The sequence below is a fragment of the Mytilus galloprovincialis genome, chromosome 10 (assembly GCF_965363235.1).
Source record: "Mytilus galloprovincialis chromosome 10, xbMytGall1.hap1.1, whole genome shotgun sequence".
NCBI lineage: Eukaryota > Metazoa > Mollusca > Bivalvia > Mytilida > Mytilidae > Mytilus > Mytilus galloprovincialis.
Genome location: NC_134847.1, coordinates 82,984,849 through 83,007,342, shown reverse-complemented (window position 1 = coordinate 83,007,342; position 22,494 = coordinate 82,984,849). Strand labels below are relative to the sequence as shown.

Below are 22,494 nucleotides of genomic sequence, written 5' to 3'. Positions count from 1 at the left end.
TTAAATGGTTTAAGAATGTAACGTTTTCAGTTTGCTCTGTTCTTTTACGTTAATTTAATAGTTTGTTTATTTATGGAAACGGATAATAATGCCTTCACCTAGAGCGCTTCGTTCCAATTGTTATTAAAGATAACAGGATTATAATTCTGTACGCCAGACGCGCGTTTCGTCTACAAAAGACTCATAAGTGACGCTCAAATCAAAATATTTATAAAGCCAAACAAGTACAAAGTTGAAGAGCATTGAGGATCCAAAATTCCAAAAAGTTGTGCCAAATACGGCTAAAGTAATCTATGCCTGGGATAAAAAAAACCTTAGTTTTTCGAAAAATCCAAAGTTTTGTAAACATGAAATTTATAAAAATAACCACATTATTGATGTACAAAACAATTGTCGTATTTGTCCAATTAGAATCAAAATAACTCATGGGGCTTGAATATATCGTGAATTTTCACTTTATGCCGATGTTTTCCCCCTCGCTATCGGTCAGAGTAAAATATTTGTCATAAAGGGTTAACCCATGGTAAAATCCCGATATATTCGAGCCCCCATGAATTATTTCTTAACTGTTTTACTATATAAATTTCAAGGTTGTCATGTATTATAATCAGAATAGATTAAAATGATTCATTTTACATCGTGATCATACTGATGAAGGATATTCGTTATCCGAAATATTTAAGATTTGGTCATTTTATAGTTATATTTTGGTCATGTTGTACACTTTTAGATTGGTTATATATTATATTTTGTAATGTACTGTATCATAAGTATATGATCCATCGACCCGTTAGATTTATCGTTAGGTTTTATTCAGTCATTTTATGGATTAATATATATAGCAGTCTGCAAATTAATTTATACAAATATTATATATAAAATTGATGTAGCGAACCCCTCTTCAAAACTAATTTTGCCAATAGATAAATAAACTCTTGATGTACTTGGATATGCTGCATCTGACCGGATATTTATATTTTGGATAATGGACCATAAAAGGTCAAAGTATAATTTCAAAATTTTCGGTTCTCTGACTACATCCATTTGTGTCAGAAATCTTTGCAGCGTCAAATGTTTAATCACAATCCAAAGTCACAGTCTGCGGTACATATCCACCTCACAACGCTCAGCGGAGCAAAGCAAAGCAATCGAGTAGAGATGACCGATGATAATCTGCTTATCGCTATTTTACCTATGACGACGTTATCAATTGCATAAGCAACGCTAATGGCAACCTTAGTTTCTAGCAATAATTTTCATATCCCTCGACTCCGCTGAGAAAAGGAAATTATCAGTGAGCAAGATCAAACAAAAGTTTTGTAAAATAGCGATTATAAAGAAGAAAGGTTGATCTCAGAGTGTTGTTTTCGAGAAACGGTCGTCTATCTTATAACAGTCCAGGCGATTATTTATTTGTGTAATATTATTTGGATAGGTAATATTACTTAAGGTAGATGGGGGGGTCTAATTTTTTATCCATAGATTTTTTATATTTTTTGAGGAAAACTTATTATTGATATATACTTTGAAATTATCAAATAAAAAAGTGGGGTCACCAGTGTTCCAAGCTCAAAATTTTGATTTGAAAATTTAAGGCAAAATGGACATTTTGACACAGATTTCGTATAGACTATGAAGGAAAAAACGTTATTTGATACATTATTTGAATCAAAAGTTGCATTTCTTATCCATAGAATTTTCTTATTTTGTGTTTTTGAATTGTCCAAACATTAATTTAAAAGTTAAGATAAAAAAAAATGGTAGGTCACCGTCCGTATAAGAAAGATACAAGCTAATTTTGACAAGAAAATAGATAAAAAAAGGGAGTTAACTTTAAATTCATGAATTGAATAAATTTGAAAATTTTATTTTTTTCTTATTCAGATTTTGATTTGTTTCTTTAGATACATCAATGGTATTTGGTATGTTAGTGTTTAATATTAAGAGGGTGAGTTGTGTACCACCAAGCCCGCATTTTTTACATGACCTTTGACCTCAAGGTCAAATTATTGAAACATATGTGTGTTATATTATGAACTTGTAGTTAATTGTCGCAGCCGTAATATTTTTGTCTTTTGAGATAAATCGATGATGTATTGTATGTTTTTGTAAAACCATGGGACAGCTTGTTGTATACCATCAGAAAAGCTAGCAATTTAGCCTTGACCTTTGGCTTCAATGTTAAATAATTGACATTTCAAGTATGCATGATTGATTGGATGTTAAAAATTTTGTTTTCATTATTATACAGATGAATATGAAGTTTGTTAAGTACGTGTAAAATCAAAAGAGGGTAGGTCATGTGCTATAAGGACTGCAGTGTGACTTGACCTCTGAACCCAAGGTCAATAATTGATATTTTGTACATGAGAAGCTAGAACTTGTATAGTATTTTTATAAAATAATTTTTAGGTAATTGTCCTTTTACGGGGAAAAGTGGACGCATTGTCAAAACCGAAGACAACCATCTTATTCCAGATTGTGTACTGCAATTTGTGGGTAATTCCAGGTGTTACAGTGCACTTATCCAGTTTCTTATACAATTAGTAGATGAATTCTGAACATTCTTTATTACTCCTTCAACAACATCAAAAAGGGGGACTTAAGTTTCGATATAGAAAAAATGATAATCTTCTGTGACAAATTTATTTCTTGAGTAACAGCAACAGACTTCAGTACACTGGATAAGTTTGGATATGTATCCTTCAGTCAGCACTTTTCTGAAAACTAGGAAATCCCCCCTTTTTATGAATAAAATATCATTACTCAGAAACAACAATTCTACAAAGTTGCATGAAAACAGCTCAAAGCATTTTTGAATTATTATACAAAAACTGGAAAATCACAATTATTTAATGAATAAAACCCCATAACTTGGAACCTAAAATCTAAAATTTATGAAAATCAAAAGAGAGCTCACGTCAATAGATATATATTAATTCGATTCACCAAAGTTGCATACAAACTGATGAAGCGTTTTTGAGTTATTGTATGACAAGTGGACGACTGACGGACAGACAACAGTATACCATAATATGTCCCGTAAACGGGCATATAAAAAAGAAGATGTGGTTTGATTGCCAATTAGACAACTCTCCACAAGAGACCAAAATGACACAGAAATTAACAACTATAGGTCACTGTAAGGCCTTTAACAATGAGCAAAGCCCATACTGCATTGTCAGCTATTAAAGGCCTCGAAATTAAAATGTAAAACAATTCAAACAAGAAAACTAACGGCCTTATTAAAGCATGGACAAAACCATTTCTACAATTGTCATTTGTTATACTTCACATATCTGATGTATATATATATATATATATATATATATATATACATCAGATATGTGAAGTATAATATATATATATATATATATATATATATATGCAACTTCACTTCTTTTTTTTTAGTTTCTAATTTTAGTGATTCCACCATTGATTACCATAATCTTAAGGTAGTCTCAATACATTTCATTCTCTTTTTTACACTTTAACAAACATGGCTTGTCTTGCATGGATAGATGGTTATGATAAGCAAAATTCTATCCGGATGAAATATCATCAGGCAGATCAAATGTTACAGATGATATTGTTAAATTTTTTCCGCAGGGGTGTTTCAACCATATGTGCCCATTCAAAAGCACTGGTTGTCAAAAAAAAAAGGAATTCTAACCCCAGGAAGCACTAACTTTCACTTCCCATCATGTATGTTTGTATATATTTTTTAAATTCTTATGAATCCTGTATAATAGATATAAGGAGATGTGGTATGACTGCCAATGAGACAACTCTCCATCCAAATGCCCTTTTTAACTGGTTTGCCACAATTTCTCTGTTTAATGCTACATGTACCTGCTCAAATTGGCTATCTTTTTTCAAGTTATAAGTACATTCATTGTCTAAAGAAGAAATTGTCGTACCAAATAACATTTAACTAATTAAGGTAAAAAAATTGTACAAGACAGCTGATACAAGAACTATCCTGACTATTTGTCAGTTTGAATTTATTTTTTAGCATGGCCTGATTTTAATTAATATACCTTGTTGACTTTATTAATTCTATCCATGAACAGTGAGCTACATGTATACTGTAGTAAACAGGTACAGTTAAATGTCTATCTTTGTCAATTTTTTATTTATTCTGCTGCAAAGTGAATACAATCATGACGAACATTTTATTATTGTGCTTAAATGTTAACCATTATTGTGATGACATATGATAAGTGTGAGCTGAGATTCTGCTAAGTTTTTATCCATAAGTCACATTCTGACTTTCTATCTGACAGAATTTTATGTGTCAATTTTTGTGTTTCAATATAAAAGGAAGATGTGGTATGATAATTGATTGCTAATGTGACACAGCAACAAAAGACAACCACTGAATTACAGGTTCATGACTTGGGACAGGGACATACAGAATGTGGTGGGGTTAATATTTGAAGGTGCCAAACCTTCCCCATAAACTTGAGACAGTGTACGTGGTGTAATGGTACAACATATGGGAACGCTTTAATATTAGGCCATTTAAAATATATTTAATATTTAAATGTTGATATGTTGAAAGCCCCAAAAAATCTTGATAGTTAAAATTCTTCACTTTCCAAAGTTGAATATAAAAGTAGTAATTTTGTCTATGATATATATATCTTATCGCCCTGAAACCTGGTTCACAGCTTTTAATTTAGTAAGCTCTGGTCACACTACATATAAGTTGGTTAAATTCTGTTAAGTTCTTCTATCCTATTAGATAGGAACATAGTTATTATCCTTTGATTTTACTTTGTTTACAAATATAGACTCTAGTGTGAACTTTACATATCTTGCCATTTTTGTTCATACACCTTAAAAAAATTATGCCTTAAAGAGGAAGTACATTTTGTATTTAAAGAGGTTGAAATTACATGTACACTGTAAAAAAACTTTTGGTCATGAATGGACCAGCTGGAAAAAGGTTAAAAATTAGTATGTCTGAAGCTGTCAAGAGAATTTAACACCCACTGTACATATAATGTACATGTAGGTGCAATTTTAAAAAGTTTTCATTTATTGTCTTTAACATGTTAAAAAATGCACTCGGTACGAAATAACTGTGCTGATCAGTTAACAGCAATATGATGAACAGAGGCCTAATAAGCTTTTAAAATAAAAAAAAACAATCCTTTTATTATATTACAAGACCGGTTTTGCTGTTAGGTAGTAAAAGTTTTGTTTTTCTCTCATGAAGGTTCTGTAGGATGAAATACATTATAGGAGGATCAGGAAAAGTTTTAAAGAATATAGAATAATAATAAATGCATGTTATATGCACAATACATTTGTAAATAAAGAAAATAGACATAACAATAAAGAATAATGGGGTGTTAAATTATAAGAAATAAAGAAAAATGAAGAATAAAAAGTTTAATTGTTAATAGAGATAAATGGTATAAAGAATTAGATAAGAAAGAAATGAAGGACACTCCATCCACACCATCATGCATCAGTAAGAAAGTTAGTTTTGTGAAATGATTCATTTTTTAAAAATAAGTTAAACAGTCTAGACAGGAAATGTTCTAAATTTTAAGTGTGCATGCTTAATAACAAAATCACCAGCATTCGCATTCAAATATTCTAGGTTTACAACAAGAAAATTGTGTTTGCATATATTATATTAGTCTGAGATTACTCTGACGTCCAACAGCTGTTTTGCCAGAAAAGCTGGGGCCGTCCCACATCTCAGAGTAATCTCGGACTAATATTATATCAATCTCCTACTTTCATGACCTTTTTCTCCCAGACACCAAAATGATATGACCCCTATGCAGATGACCTATACACACCTGAACTCTTAGGCCCACACATTTTCAAATCAATTACATGAATGATAGAAGTACCATGAGCTATGCCTATGCATTGCCTATAATTACATGTATATTTCAGCCTAAAAAAGAGGGGGGGGGGGCATTGTTTTGTTGTTCGCCACGGATATTGTTTTGAAATTACTTCCTCTAATTTTAAGCTAACAAATTATTTTCAGGGGTCGTGAATCGCTCTTTGGACATTTATATTCAATTGATTAGTACTTGAAGTTACTTACAATGTATCAGTTTTCCCCCTTTTCGTGATTTGTTTACATCCATCTTTCGCATATTCGCCGGACATTTTCTAACGTAAGACAAGGGTGAAACTGCTTCAAAAGCTACCAAAATGAAGATCGTTATCTATAATTTTGATCTGCATTACAGTATTCATGAAAAGCAGTTCACGTGTTCGATTATTATGAGTTATTCTCTTTTCAGTCTTCTCCGACGTCAAGAACATGCTCCATATTTTTAGAACGGAAGTACAATTTCGACAATGCCAATTATTGCAATAGCCTTTAATAAGTTTTGAAATTGCAGTTAATAGTTATTTAACTCATTCTCAATGTATTTAAATTAAAAAAAATAATTTAATGATCAAATGTTATTGTTATGGCAAATTACGACAATGTACATGACTTACGATATCAATGCGCAACTTTATGCGCAGAAGGCGCGAAAATTTAAACACCCGATCTACCTTAAACAAGTAATTTTAGCCTATTACGAATATTTGTAATATAGACGAGTAGAAAGTGTTATCTCCCTTTAATCATAGATTGTTTCGATTATTACATCTATGTGTCGACAGACACAGCCAAGTTAAAAAGGGAAACTTATCATATAAACAATCTTTATTGCAAAACATGAAACCCTGGCGGGTTAAAATTGAAACATTTTAGTACATGTACAGATAAACAAAGCAAATAAAATTTAAAAAATGTAACACTTCTTTTCGTAATGATCTTACAATAAAAAGGTTACATGCAGCGTATTTCACTATCTGATTTGATATTGTCAGTATCTGACGGGTCGCAAGGAAATATTAACGGAAAAGGGTTTAGTATATACCTACTGTATGGAACATTATTGTATGTATATATAAGAGAAGTTGTTTATCAGAGATTTACAAAAATAACTTCTGTTGTCCACGATTTAAAAAAGACCAATGCATAATATAATGGATTGATTTCGGAAAATTTGATAAGCAGTGTTTGATTTATAGTGTTTCAACATAATACTTTGAAACAATACACGACATAGGTCGTCAGTCAGCTTTTATCAATGTAGGGTTTTTCAACAATTACACATGCAAATTATCTCAAGTATATAAAAGTTGTAATTAAACATAATTTAGACAATCAAATAATATCTATCATCATTACCATATTCTCCGGATTAAATATCATATTAAGACAAAAACTGACGAGGTAAGGACTGGCACAGTTCAGTGAAAATGGACGTCACAGTAAACTCCAAAACATATAAATGAACACTAACAAAGGCCAAAGGCTCCAACATACCAAGCGTATCGAGCTCCGATCAACATACTACTCATCACTAATGTAGACTAGTTTGTGATATCGAAATACCCTAGTGTAATAACTTTTCAGTAATACAGAGATTTCTCTCGAACGAGTTGAGATATACAAACACCATAAGATGGTGACAAAGGAACGTCACCATCTAACAATGGATAATTAACAATAGGAAATGAAAATCATCTCTTTTATCGTATTTTGGTATTAAGGTAGATGGGGTGTCTAAATTATAATCCATAGAATCTTTTAATAATTTGCCAAAATGTAGTTCATATCCTGCTTGTTTAAAAACATTAATAAAAAGAATGGGTCACCGGACTTATTTTCACACTACAGGTTGTGCAAAATTGTCAAGATTTTGTATAGATTATGCATGGAAAACCCATTTTTCCGCCATAAAACGCAAACCACACCATAGAATTTTGAGATAAAATATGAGAAGATAGCTCCAATATTATGCTTTCAGATAAGAAAAAGAAAAAATGGGGTCACCGGACTCGTTTTCTTGCTACGTGTAAAAATGGGTAAATTCCTAACACATTCTATTGTAAAAGTAACACTATCTGAATTATCTGCCCTTGCATTTGAGTTGCCTCCCCTTATTTGACAAAGTACGAAAAAAATGAATCAAACAAAAAATTTCTTATTGTTGTAAAATACAATCATAAATATGATCAAACATGGCATTTTCTATATTATAATGAAAATTCTTACACATGAATTACCTGCTACTATAAAAATTTGCACATTTCATCAAAGAATTAGACCTCGTTTTCTAGTATTTCAAAATCCAAAATGGAGGAAGACACCCTATCTACCTTAAGCTTCCCGTTAACGATATAGATATCATAATCCAGGAAAGGGTGGTGTTCATTGTTAGTATCATCTTTATATAAAGTCAGTTCGGTAGGATAATTCATAATTGTGCATACTGATGTCGTAGTTATTGAGTCAATATATCATCTAAACATCTAAAAGTGTTATTAAATTTTTGAATCAGAGTCACCAGAGGGTCTTTGCTTATTTTCGTCATAAATTGTAACTCATAACAATACAAAAGCAGGTGCCCAATAAGTCGTACACACTAAGTCCCGGCCATAAGAATGCCGATAACCTGACGATATATGGAATATTACGTGTGCGAGAGAATTTGTTTGCCACCCGCAAAATAACATTTGTTCTCAAAATAATTAAACATTCATCGTACAAAATTAGATAGAAAATATACCGTTTACAATGCTCTAAAACGGGTTGATGTAATATTCGAAGAAAATATATATAGAAAAGGGAGAAACAATAGTCATATCACATTACATATAATATTAAGAGTTATCAAAGGTACCAGGATTATAATTTAGTACGCCAGACGCTCGTTTCGTCTACATAAGACTCATCAGTGACGCTCATATCAAAATATTTATTAAGCCAAACAAGTAAAAAGTTCAAGAGCATTGAGGATCAAAAGTCCCAAAAACTTGTTCCAAATACGGCTAAGGTAATCTATGCCTGGGATAAGAAAACCCTTAGTTTTTCGAAATTTATAAAAATGACCTCATTATTGATATTCATGTCAACATTCGGTGTTGACTACTAGGCTAGTGATAACTCGGGGACGAAACGTGCACAAGCCGTGGCATCGACCTAGTGGTGTAAATAGTATCAAAGAGACGTTTATTTATTAATACGTGTATCGCCTGTTGCAATCAAAATGTTGAATTCAACTTTAGTATCTTCTGACAAAAATCTATTGATAACAGACATTCAATCTATAACAAAATTTAGTTTTAGAGCCAACATAAACTTGTGCAATAAGGGTACACAGTGGACACCACTTCATTGTGCTGCTTTCCAAGGTCATGGGAAGGTCATAATGAAATTGATGGATCATAACCCTGACATGACATTGAAGGACAGTCAAGGAAGTTTATTTCACTTTGTCTGTCTGATTAACGGTTGATGTATGACGATCATGAGAGATTGGCCATCTTTGCTAGCCATTGTCAATGAAAAGTTGATATTTGTCTCATTGGCAATCAAACCAAATCTAATATTTTATAAATTGATATAACACAACATTTATTTGTATATGCTTTTATACTTTTACAACTATTGTATTGTCAATCTATTAACAATAGGTTGTTCCTCATGTATTTGCTGTTCTTTCTTCCTATCATTGCCTATTGTCAACAGAATATAGAAGCTTTTTAAAAAATCTTCTCCGATGAATCTGCCGTTCTAATAAATCTTTTAAGTGACACAAAATATACTGTACACTCATTTTAATTACAAGTGAGGGATTCAGGCCCTAGGATCCTCTACTTTGATATAGAAAATGTTATGTAAATAATAGGTGAAATGGGGTGTACATCATTGACATACGAAGCAACAGAATTTTATGTCAGAATCATTTTTCAATCATCATGATCATGTCACTTATAAATGACTTTATGTTTTGTGTTAGAAATTAATTAACATGTTACATGCATGTATCCTTAATTTAATAAAATTGAGAATGGAAATGAGGAATGTACCAAAGAGACAACAACCCGACCATAGAAAAAAACAACAGCAGAAGGTCACCAACAGGTCTTCAATGTAGCGAGAAATTCCCGCACCCGGAGGCGTCCTTCAACTGGCCCCTAAACAAATATATACTAGTTCAGTGATAATGAACGCCATACTAATTTCCAAATTTTACAATGTATTCGTTACTGTTTTAGGACAGCAATTGATTTTGCATCAGCATTAGACTCAATATGGCCATTTTTTGCTGGTAAGTTAAATTAGTTTAAAAGATGTTGAAATGATCTTGTTTAGCATTGCCCATGTAAAGAAATGTAATTAAGACAACTGATTGAAATGTTCTCATTGGTGTGGAATATATTGCTTTTCCAGTTCTTTTCCCTTATTGGACAAATTTTGTCTAAATGTGATGATTCTAGCAGTAAGCGTACTGTATTAAATGAAAAATTTGTTTTTCAATTAGTTATTTATAAGAAGATGTGGTATGAGTGCCAATACGAAAACTACATCCAAGTCACAATTTGTAAACGTAAACCAGTATAGGTCAAAGTACAGTCTTCAACATAGAGTCTTGTAATTGGCATACACCGAACATTAAGCATTAAGAGGGTGTCCATGGAAAACCAAGCAGTGGATGGCACATGACATATTTTGTTTTCAAAATTTTTTCATCTATTTTAGATCACAAATTCATTCTTTTTCAAACTTAAATTGTGTTTTTTTTTTACCTGCAACAAATAAAGAGAAAACAAATACAGAGAAAGCACTGAAAATTCATTGAAAAGGGGAGATAACTCTTCATTTTGTACAAAATTTTGTTGCGTTGTTAGTGAACTTTCATTTTCTGAGCCATCCACTGTTGATTCAAAAATATCTTTGACATATATATCCTTTGTATGATATAAACATTGCATCGGAATAAAAAATTCAGTGGGAAAAAAATATGTTGTGCCACCCATATCATAGGATTTGCCTGATATTTACTTGGACAGCCTCTTAAAAAGCCCCCAAAATGACTAGTGTAAAACCATTCAAACAGAAAAACCAAGAAATGAGAAACACTTAATAACAACATCCTTATACGATAACTACTATTAATTTTAGTTTCTTGAGTATAATTCGGAGTTTAGTATGACGTCCATTATCTCTGAACTAGTATACATATTTTTTTAAGGGGCCAGCTGAAGGACGCCACCGGGTGCGGCAGTTTCTCGCTACATTGAAGACCCATTGGTGGCCTTCGGATGTTGTCTGCTCTATGGTCGGGTTGTTGTCGCTTTGACACATTCCCCATTTCCTTTCCCAACTTTATTCAACTTTTAACGTAATCCAACATCAAATTGGTTTTAAGGAAAGCACTACTGTTGGCGTTATTTAAAACTGACACCATATTTTCGATTGAATTTTTAAACCTACCAATCACTTCATTCCAGATAACGTTTTTCAATTAGGGGAATCAAAAATCTTTCCAAAGTACTGTCCTAAATTTTTGAGTGATTGTGATTTGATTGTGATGAACAACTATTGCGCATAGACTGAGTACTGTATTCAAATGGGCTGTCCAATATGACAGATTTGACTGGATATGATTTACTTGTGTTTGTATTTTCTCATGCTTTTTCATTAACAAATGTTGATTGAAGAACTGAAACAGACAAAAATTTGCAATCAGTGTCATATGGTAACAAAAATGTCATTTCCATATCCGTGCTTTGATTTACTGTTCAATAGTAAACAACTTTAATACTGATATTTACAGGTTAGCCAAGATGATCCATCAATTGCTGTTATTTCCAGATCAGATTTTGCTCATTTTTCTAGACCAGGTTCTGCTTATGTACATGCATTGACTACCCATTAATGATTGCAATTAGTTTTATGTAACATGTACATTTTCAAGCATTGTAACAGAGTAAATAATTTACTGTAATTTTGCTAATTTACTGTGAAATCATGCCAGTCAGAAAGTACAGATATCTTCATTGAATAATATTGTTTTTGGTTAGTGCCTTTTAAAATACAGACAAACCATTTTTATTGATTTTTTGTTTATTCTGTAATAAAATTACAATAACATATATTTATTGTTGATGTATTTTTTCTGCACATACAACTTGCACTGTTTTAGATAGAAATCTATCACTGGAAGAAGATAATAAATTGATGTGTTGCATATATGGTTTTATCTTTTTCACCACAAGTGGTGTCTGTGGCCAAACTGTCTTAGTAGTTCAACTATGGTGTTTAACTCCATCTTAATTGACTATATATCTATGATTGACAGTTTTCCTACCTTATGTGGGTGATTCTGTCAGGGCACTCTTGCTTCCTCCACCAATACAATGTGTATGGAGCTTAATTGACCCTGCCTCTCAGTCCTGGTTTATTGACTTTAAAACAATTTTATGATTAGGTTAGTTATTAGGAAGCCACTTATGCTAAGTGATATTTAGAATGCAGTTGTTTTGGCATTTGGATATCTTGTCTCCTCATATTTGTTTCTGTGTAGCTTTAGTCATAGTTATTTGACTGAATATTTTTCATAAATACACGCTTTTTATTTCCATCAACTTTATACTTTATACAGTCATTGGAAAAACACACGTAACGCATACATGTTTTTCTTTTTTACCACATGGGGCCTAGGTAGCCAACATAGGCGCATCCAAGGGGGGATAGGCCCAAGCTGTTTAAGTAGTTCAACTTTTATGTCACTAGCCTGTTAATACTTAGGTTATGATTTTAAGTCTCGCACGTGGCAGTGCATTCTACTCAAAACTGAAATGTAGGTAGGATTGTCAGTTTTCCGACTGAAGGTCAATAATTTTCTCAGTGCATTCTTGTGTCTTCCACTAATATATTATCTAGGAAGCTTATGAGGCCCTGTCTCCTCAGTCATGATAAATTGACTTTAAAATAATTTAGTAGTGTAAATGCTGAGGTCAGTTAATTGAAAAAACTGATGGTAAGTCAATGATATTTGGTATGCAGTTTTTGTCGAGCCTGCAACTTTTGTTGCAGAAAGCTCGACATAGGGATAGTGATCCGGAGGTGGCGGCGTTAGCTAACTTCTTAAAAGCTTAATATTTTAGAAGGTAGAAGACCTGGATGCTTCATACTTTGTATACAGATGCCTCATGTTACGAACTTTCCGTCAGTCACATGTCCAATGTCCTTGACCTCATTTTCATGGTTCAGTGACTACTTGAAAAAATTTAAGATTCTTTGTAATGTTAAATTCTCTCTTATTATAAGTAATTGGATAACTATATTTTGTATGTGCGTACCTTGCAAGGTCCTCATGCCCGTCAGACAGTTTTCACTTGACCTTGACCTCACTTCATGGATCAGTGAACAAGGTTAAGTTTTGATGGTCAAGTCCATATCTCAGATACTATAAGCAATAGGTCTAGTATATTTGGTGTATGGAAGGACTGTAAGGTGTACATGTCTAGCTGACAGGTGTCATCTGACATTGACCTCATTTTCAGGGTTCAGTGGTCAAAGTTAAGTTTTTGAGTTTTGGTCTATTTTTCTTATACTTTATGCATAAGTCAACTATATTTGGTGTATGGAAATATTTTATGATCTATATGTCTGTTATGCAGGTTTTATTTGACCGTGACCTCATTTTCACGGTTCATTGCTAAGTGTTAAGTGTTTGTGTTTTGGTCTGTTTTTCTTAATGTATAAGCAATAAGTCAACTATATTTGTTGTATTGAAGAATTGTTAGCTGTACATGTCTGCCTGGCATTGTTCATCTGACCTTGACCTCATTTTCATGGTTCATGATCAATGTTTTGTTTTCTTTGGTTAATGTTGAATTTATGTGACTGTGTTGTAATAAAGCTTTATATTTAGGCCTATCAACATAATATCAATGATTTGTAAAGAAGGCGATACTTTTCTGCGTGTGCACTCTAGTTCTAGCATTGGTATATCTTATCTCTGCATTTTTTGTTTCTGTGTAGCTTTAACCAAAGGTCATTACTTTGAATATTTCCATAATAACATATTAAAGTATTGGTATTTTTACTTCAACATTTGCTATGATAATAACATACAGCCAAGACATGTGTTTGTGTCAACAGTTTATTCTATTTAGATAGGAGTTTATAATTGATCTTTACAAGTTGTGTCTTATGTGAAGAGAGAAGAAAGATACAACAGGAACATTCAAACTCATAAGTAGAAAAAACACAAACAACACCATGGCTTAAAGAAAAAGACTTGGCAAACGAACGACTGGAAACTTTCAAATATAGACAAAACTATATACTAGTACATTTATTCAGTAATGTTGTAAAATGAATCTTACTCATCAGCTGAGGAAATAATAATCTCACAAAATTAAATATCCTTTCTAATCAAAGATTACTAGTATTTAAGTTCTCTGTGATGTATATACAAAATGCACAGCCAAATCGATAACTTAGGAACACTTCTGAAATGTTAAAACACAGACTCTGTAGTGAATAACTACTGATAGTTCTCCATCAATATCCTTATGTTTGTATAATGATGAAAATTAAAGCATGCAAGATTTTGAAAGGTTTACAAAAACATAATAATTTGGCTTAATTAAGCATCTGTTGTTGTCCGTCCTCCTCATTAAGTCTTTCATCTGTTTTTTAAAGATATTCACTTAATTATGTAAATTAAACTACTGAACCAATTTCAACCAAAGTTGGTGTGAATGATCTGTAGGGTAACTCAGTATAAAATTTGTGAATTTCATCCCAAGAAATGTCCATGTACTTTTCCAATTCCAATTTTATCAACTATGATACGGTTAGCTTTTTAGAAAAGCTATTATTTGTTTACTATTTTCTTTCAATATTGCCAATATCTTGATATATAGATAATTATTGATTGGTAATAACATATATCTTGTATAGAGTGTTGCCGCAACACAATTGTTTTGTTTTATGTCGTTGCTATAATAAACAATGGTTATATATATTTCTAGAAAATCTGCAACATTCAAAAGAGCTTTCTGAAATGTGATCTGTATAAGATATCTAGGTCAATTGGAAACAGTGGTTCAATGAATCATCATTTTACATGAAGGGCAAGTATTTCTACCTTTATTTATATACATACATTTTATTTAAAAACTGCATATGTTTGTTTTGAATTTATCAATTGATTGATCATGTATTGTATTTTATATTTAACAGAATATAAAACTAGAGCATTTACAAGATAAATTACATTAAAGTTAAGTAATTTTGTCTGTACAATGTGTACGTACATTGGGAAAACACTGTGATGTATCATACCAGTCAGATAAGATCAAGATAAGAAATCTATTTTTAGTACAGCCGATCTTTGCTATTCAGTCAGACTTGGCTGTTTACTATTTTCATTTTAATACATGTCAGGGCTGTCTTGGGGATGTGGTGGTTTTGATTGGGATGGTTAGGGACTAACCTCATTTCCCTTCATGACATTTTTATTTAGTAGATATTTCATATAGTTTACCAACTCTTCTTTAAAATATTGTACGGGTGTCTAGATGTGTAAATTAAATTTTATGAATATATCCGAATAAAAATAACATCTTATGTTAGTATAAAAACATGCTAGAAATCAATGGTATACAATATTTATTGTGTTGCACATTAAAGAAATAATTGATTTCATAGTTATATTCAAATTAATATCACAAGGAAGAAAAGCCACTTTAATAAATCATGTTGTTTTTATTTTCACAGTAGTAATGTATAATTTTTCGATTTGACATATATGTTCAGAGCAGCATAGTGCATATTTATACCTATACCTTCATAATTTGTTCATCCTATCAACCAATGAAGTACGCGCGCTTATCATCATTATCTCAATAAGACAATTCATACAATATTTCAATTCATTTCAATGATTCCGTAGAATTAACAGTCAACATAAATACCTGTATTGCAAAACTGCATATATACACTTCAGATCAGTAAAAGTCTGCAATGGCTTATATCTGTAAACGGCTGTACTAATTGTTACTCGACCAGTCTGAATTGGTGTGAAATTACTTGATATTACTCGGCTGTAGTCTGAACCATACTTAACAATTTTATACGTATCTGGACCAAACTCAACATAGACTGAAACATGCTCGACCTAGTCTAAACCATGATCGGCATATTCTGAACCTTACTCGACCTCGTCTAAACAAATCAGACCTATTTTTTGTATCTATCTTGTATTTCATCAATTTTTCAACTATTTTTACAACAGCTATTTCCTCTGGCTAATTGATTTAAAATCCAAAAGAGTTGAAATTAAAGTTTCAAAATAAACATGATAGACATAACATGCATAATGCAATGAGCATTAGAGAATGTTAAAACTTGTCGTTGTTATTAGTTGTTGTAACGATGGTTCAACATGTATATCTGGTTGCTGAAAATAATTCTCAATGTATATTTACTGTTTGCTAAAGTATGAACTACTCAAAATTATTAGGATTTTCTTAGCGCAGGCAAAAATGACCGTAGCCGTATTTGGCACAACCTTTTGGTGTTGAGGGTCCTTAATACTCTTCAACTTTATACTTCTTTCGCTTTCTTACTATTTTGATATGAGCGTCACTAACGCCTCTTATACAGACGAAACGCGCGTCTAACGTATACAATTATACGCCTGGTACCTTTGATAACTATTTACACCACTGGGTCGGTGCCACTACTGGTGGATGTTTCGTCATTGAGAGTATCACCATCCTAGTAGTCGGCACTTCGGTGTTCACATGAAATCAAATATATGGTCATTTGTATAAATTTGTTGTTTGCTCAAGTATGAATTTTTCGAAATACTAATAATTGTCTTATCCAAGGCATAGATTACCATAGCCGTATATGGCACAACATTTTGAATTATTGGTCCTCAACTCTCATCATGTTTGTACTTGTTTGGCTTTTTAACTATGTTGATATGATCATAATGAGCGTCACTGTTGAGTCTTATGTAGACTGAACGCGTTTCTAGCGTATCAAATTATAAGCCCGATACCTTTGATAACTATTATGCGTTGTTTAAGTAGTGTAAGGTCTCTGCTCCTCACTGAGACATTATCATGGCGGTAAATCCGTTATTTTTGCCATTTAATAAATAAACTTTAATAAAGAGAATTTTTGAAAATATGTATGATCAGATTAATCAGGTATAGTTACTAAAATATACTTTATAGAATTGACAATAAAAAAAACGTTTTCGTTTTTAGCGTAGACAACTATCAGATGGCTACAGTAACTAAGGAAGACGTACAACGATCAGTTGAAAGAAAGAAGCTTCCTGATGGCAAGAAGTTCCACGTGTTTATATCCTACAGTGAAAGTGACAGATTGTGGGTGGAAACAGTAATACAGCACTTACAAAATTACTATAACTTTAAATGTTTCGAACATTCAGCGGATTTTATTCCAGGAATGAAAATAACAGAAAATATAGAATATGCTATGTCCAACTCCGTGAAAACAATGTTTATTTTAACGGAGGAATATAATAAGAGTTACTGGTGTCAATATGAAGTAGAATTCGCTATATTAAAGTTGTTGGCTGAAATGAAAGAAAATGTCATCATTCCAGTGTTGAAGGAAGAATGTGAGATACCAGGATATCTTAGGCCGTTTACCTACATAAATGGTACTGGAGATATGGACGTCTGGCTTCCTAAACTTGCCTTAGCCATTGCAGCAGAAGGTATTGTGTCTTACATTTTTACATTAAATACATGACCCTGTTTGTCTTTTTTGCATAATTATAGATTATCGTTGGTCATCTCAACGAGATTGATTTACTCGCTTGAGCCGATAATATGGTTTTAGTGCTAAGTCATTGATACTGAGTATGTACTTACTGTTTGTTTTCGGGTTTTTTTTTCCAATATTAAATGTTCTATTCTAGAAGATATGATCGGAACTGATTCTGACTAAACTTGAAAAAATGGGTAATCTGAGCTGGCTCTACTTTTCGCCGTATCAATTTTTAAAATCTTTTTTTTTTACATTCAGGCTATTTGTATTACCATTATGTTTCAGATTTACTTTAAAATATGTTTCTACTGTGCAATTTAACAGTCATGGGTATTTCTAAGTACAATATGTGCAGAAACACTCAATGATTTTTACCTACTAGTCTTTTCGATAGTATTTTAGGGTACCCAAAAACTGGTCATATTCAATATACCCTACACATAAAATGAAACGGTGAATTTCCGTAAGACTTTAACAGATGATGCATGGACCCCTACCTTTTTAATAATGTAATTGTAAGAAAAATTAAACGAGAGGAAAATTTTGGTGTAACCACAAGGCCTACCCCCTTAAAACAAAATATGCTCATGTACTAAATAGTTGTAAAAATAGTTTTCTGTTTTTCTGCTTTGCAGGGCAACAATATAACCATGAACTGGCATTAAATCGGGTGAGAGATGCAGGTAAGCTAGTAAATTACAAGTTAGTCGATGAAAGAGAGGCGAAGGATACCAAAGGGTCATTCAAAACTCACAAGTCAAAAGAAACTGACAACGCCATGACTTAAAAGATAAGCACAAACAAACAACAGTATACAAAGCACAACATAACATAGGAAACCAGACTCTGATCAACACTAAACCTACCAAAAACTAGGGGTGATCTCAGTCTCCATGTTGCACCTGTCGAGTGGCTCATTTTAGTACAAACCCGGTGACAATGTCAAATAGCCTGGTCACACACAGCGAAAATGGGACGAGATTGTATTTAAAACATTTGGAACATATCCATTTTCGTCTGTAAAGTGGATATTTCAAAAATTTCAACCAATCGTGATGGCGTGCGGTACATATACGGAGGGAAGATTTCAACTTCACCACAATGAACTCTTGGTTGAATAGCTTCTTTATTAACATCAACATTCTATTAAGTAATTCATGATAGGACATATACGCCCTGGAATATCGTATCAATTACGAGATTTATACTCCGTATGCAGGTGCTGATGGAATTTTTCTACATAGAAATAGGAAGCTTGCAATTGGGAATTCGAAATCATCTCTTTTGTCGTAAAGTTATGTTTCAACCGACCATCATTGTCAATGTCTAGATGAATAAAGAAAGACAACAGTAGTATACCGGTGTTCAAAAGTCAAGTAAACAAATCTTGTGGGATAACTATTAAATAATATTCAAATTTAAACCATTGTCGTGACGCCAGCTTATTCATTTACCGTGGATTCTTTTTCCAGAATCAACGCTTCCTAGATCGGTCGCTAAATGGAATCATCAAAGTATATCTATTTGAAAGAAATCAACACATCAGTTTGTAATTAATAGTTATCCCACAAGGACGCGGTGTGTCAGTGTAAGATCACCCGATGGCCGGATAACTATTTTACATCCCAGCTGTTTTAGATTAGACGAAAAATCATTTACAATTCATAAAATCTATTTTAGAACGCCACACAACCATTATAATATACTTTATATATTACTATATGATGTATACCCCTTATGACCCCCGAACACGATGAGTAGTTATCAAACCATGTCAACTCGCCCCACTTGCCAATCGGTCCACAGTATATCGCCACTTTATAAAAAAATCGCCCCCTCTTGTTTATCAACTCGCCCAACTTTTGAAAAAGTGTAAAATCAAATTGAACAATCAGTCTGACAACTCACTTATTAGCGAAAAAGGTTTAAACCCCACTGAATAAAGGTCACCCAACTCGCCCAACTTATAAAAAGATCTTGCTTCCTTTAAGTATGTTAAATTACTATTAGTTCGTATCCAGTCGTCATGGTGTAGTGGTATGTGTGAATGTGCGAATGCTGCCTTGTAGCGGCATAAGCCTACTTTTTTCGAAATCTACAAGGGTGTCTTTAACGTGCAAGAGATATGGCTCTCTTTTAATACGGGTCAGCCATTTATCGTCCCTTCCGACGGACTATCATCGTTTCCTCAAGACGATACTCGCAAATGGTGTCGAGGGAGAGCCGAAAATTGAGTTCCTAAAATTTTCATCCCGATCCGGCTGTTAAAACAAAGGAGCTGGGATGTAAGAATTATGAATAGGGAACTATCACAGGTGCAGTCATTATCTTTCGACTTCAAGTTGTCAATACCTTAATTCTGAAAAAAACACGTTTGAAAGTTTTAGTTGAAATTGCATTAGTATGTCTATAAGTAAGTCATAGATTGGTGCATTTGGTTAAATGAAGTTGAAAAAATTGTCTATGACTTTTTTTTCAGCTATTTCAATCAGATCATATAATATAAAATATTAACTCGATAACTTAAAAAAATAAACAAGGTAGCAATCACATACTATGCAATGAACATATATCTAATGAAAATGATTTAATTCTGTTTGTAACGATAAATATTTCTTTACTTACAGTGAACCGAAATAGGAACCTAGATCTTCTTCATGAGGAGAAAAGTCATTTCAGCTGTAGAGGATCGGTTTTTAAGTGGAAGTATGTGCCAGAATCACTTAGTATACCACCAATGCAGGTAAATAAACAAAACTACAGATGCAGACGGTCAATGAAAACATATGTGTCATTAACTGTACTTATATTAACATGAGGTGAATGGTACGAATTTTGTGAATAATGTTTTTTATGGCTATTGTGTTGGTTTAGTCGAGTTTGTTGTCTCCTTATCCTCCCTATTTGGATTATGTATCATCAACTTATCAAATCCGGATAGTGCAAAACAAACAAAACATAATACAAGTTGTAAATTGCTTACTTTATGGTGATTGTATTTAAAACAGAAGTGTGTTCGAAGCTAATAATATAGGTTATTGGTGATTTTCGTACTCTTCTACATTACATCTGTATGCCCCCGCTGCTAGGCGAAGGGGACATAACGATTTCCCTTGGCCGTCCGTCCTTACGTCCGTTCCAAAGGTATTTTTACATCTTATAAAAGGCTTTAGCAGGGGAATTCGTTTCCTTAGACACAATCGTCTCTTTTATTATAAGCTGAATACTCTTACCTCACAGATTTGCCTAAGTCACTTCGACAAAAAATTGATAAAGCTCCGTAAGAAAGTCATTTCGTTTGAAACATAAAAGAACAGTAAAAATGAGGAAAATTAAATACTTTATTCAAACGTAATTTTTTTCTCAAAAAGTTGAATCAATCTATAGATCATTTCCGGATGAAAATAAAAATATCAAAGAGGGCAAATGATTTCAGAATACAAAGTCAGATATATGACAACATTTCTAGACGAATCTGAGACTTGTAAAGATTACTTGAAATCGTGTTGATGATCATTTGCATTACATCATCAGTTCGGAAGGTACTCCGAGACATAATTTATTATTTAAACGGGTAAAAGTTATAATAATGTGTCTGATCGCACAAATTATGCAAATTGATATGGTTATTCGCTATAAAAAACTGTACATTACGGAATAATTAGTCGACTATGCCTTTATGATGTCACTCTGTCTGTCTATCCGTTCGTTGCACATCTATATATGTATGACGTTTCAAACATGACTCAACTTATTTTCATATGTTATAAACTATGTTTATATCTATAAGAGGAAGGAATCTTTCGATTAGAAAAAAAATAGTCATTTTTTTATATCCCAAACTTCGGATAACAATTCTGTCATAGTAAGATTTCTACACAAGTTCATACATCAGTAAACGAAATGTTCCAAATTGGTCCTCAGTGTCAGGTCCAAAAAAATGGAATAAATGAAAAAAAGGGGGGATTCGTTCTAAAAATTAAAGACAAAGCGGTAGTAAATGATGTTAAATTGCTTAAAAAAAGATATAAAGGTATGAAATACCTTTTCAAAATGTTTCCTTGTGTAAAATGATGTGTAGTTTTCACATCAATAATAATAAAAGAAATTATACATGAATATCCACAAATGATAGTGTTTCTCATCTAATGTTAAAAAAAGGCAACAGTATTATACCGCTGTTCGAAATTCATAAGTCGAGAGAGAACAAACAAATCCGGGTTAACAAGGGAAACGTATCAGATATAAGAGAACTACGACACAACAGAAAAACAACACCAAAATGTAACACACACAGAGTCAAACTATAATGTAACAATGGCCATTTTCCTGACTTGGTACAGGGCAATTTAAGAACAAATGGTGGGTTGAACCTGGTTTTGTGGCATGCCAAACCTCCATCTTTAATGACATTGTTAATTAATGATAATGTTAAATTTGCATCTTACCACAGGTTAGCTCTGAGCTGTATAACGATATCATCAAGACAATTTCCTCAAAACATCTGGTGCTTGGACGGCATTGCAGAAATCTCTGGTGGCCTGTTATATGCTGCGTATTAACCATTGTCCTCCTTTCATTAGCTATTGGAATTGTAATGTGTGTTGCAGACATTGGTGATAAAGATCTGAAGATAGCGATAATTTCTATTTTGTTTGGAATCCCTGCTGTAGCATTGCTGTGGTTGGCTGGGTGTGGCTATTCGGAATATTGGGTAATATGTTGTAAAACTGATTCGCCGACATCATAATGAACATTAGCATTCGGCTGCGAGCAGTAGCATTCATGTCATCACGATAAGTATAGCTACACTTGAAAATTGAAAACAATTTAAATGA

At 32.7% G+C, this 22,494-nt stretch overlaps 1 protein-coding gene across 4 annotated transcripts in view; it reads left to right on the top strand.

The window, feature by feature from the left end:
• LOC143048596 (uncharacterized) overlaps positions 1–22,494 on the top strand; it is a 38,398-nt gene that overhangs the window by 3,805 nt on the left and 12,099 nt on the right. For 3 of the 4 annotated variants that reach the window (XM_076222375.1, XM_076222374.1, XM_076222372.1), the window contains exons 2-7: positions 10,102–10,154; positions 14,875–14,976; positions 17,125–17,603; positions 18,292–18,339; positions 20,284–20,399; positions 22,110–22,370. In XM_076222375.1, coding sequence (XP_076078490.1) covers positions 17,141–17,603; positions 18,292–18,339; positions 20,284–20,399; positions 22,110–22,370 — 888 coding nt within the window. In that variant the 5' untranslated portion in view covers positions 10,102–10,154; positions 14,875–14,976; positions 17,125–17,140. The remainder of the gene's footprint in view (positions 1–10,101; positions 10,155–14,874; positions 14,977–17,124; positions 17,604–18,291; positions 18,340–20,283; positions 20,400–22,109; positions 22,371–22,494) is intronic. The other variant, XM_076222373.1, reaches the window with a different exon arrangement.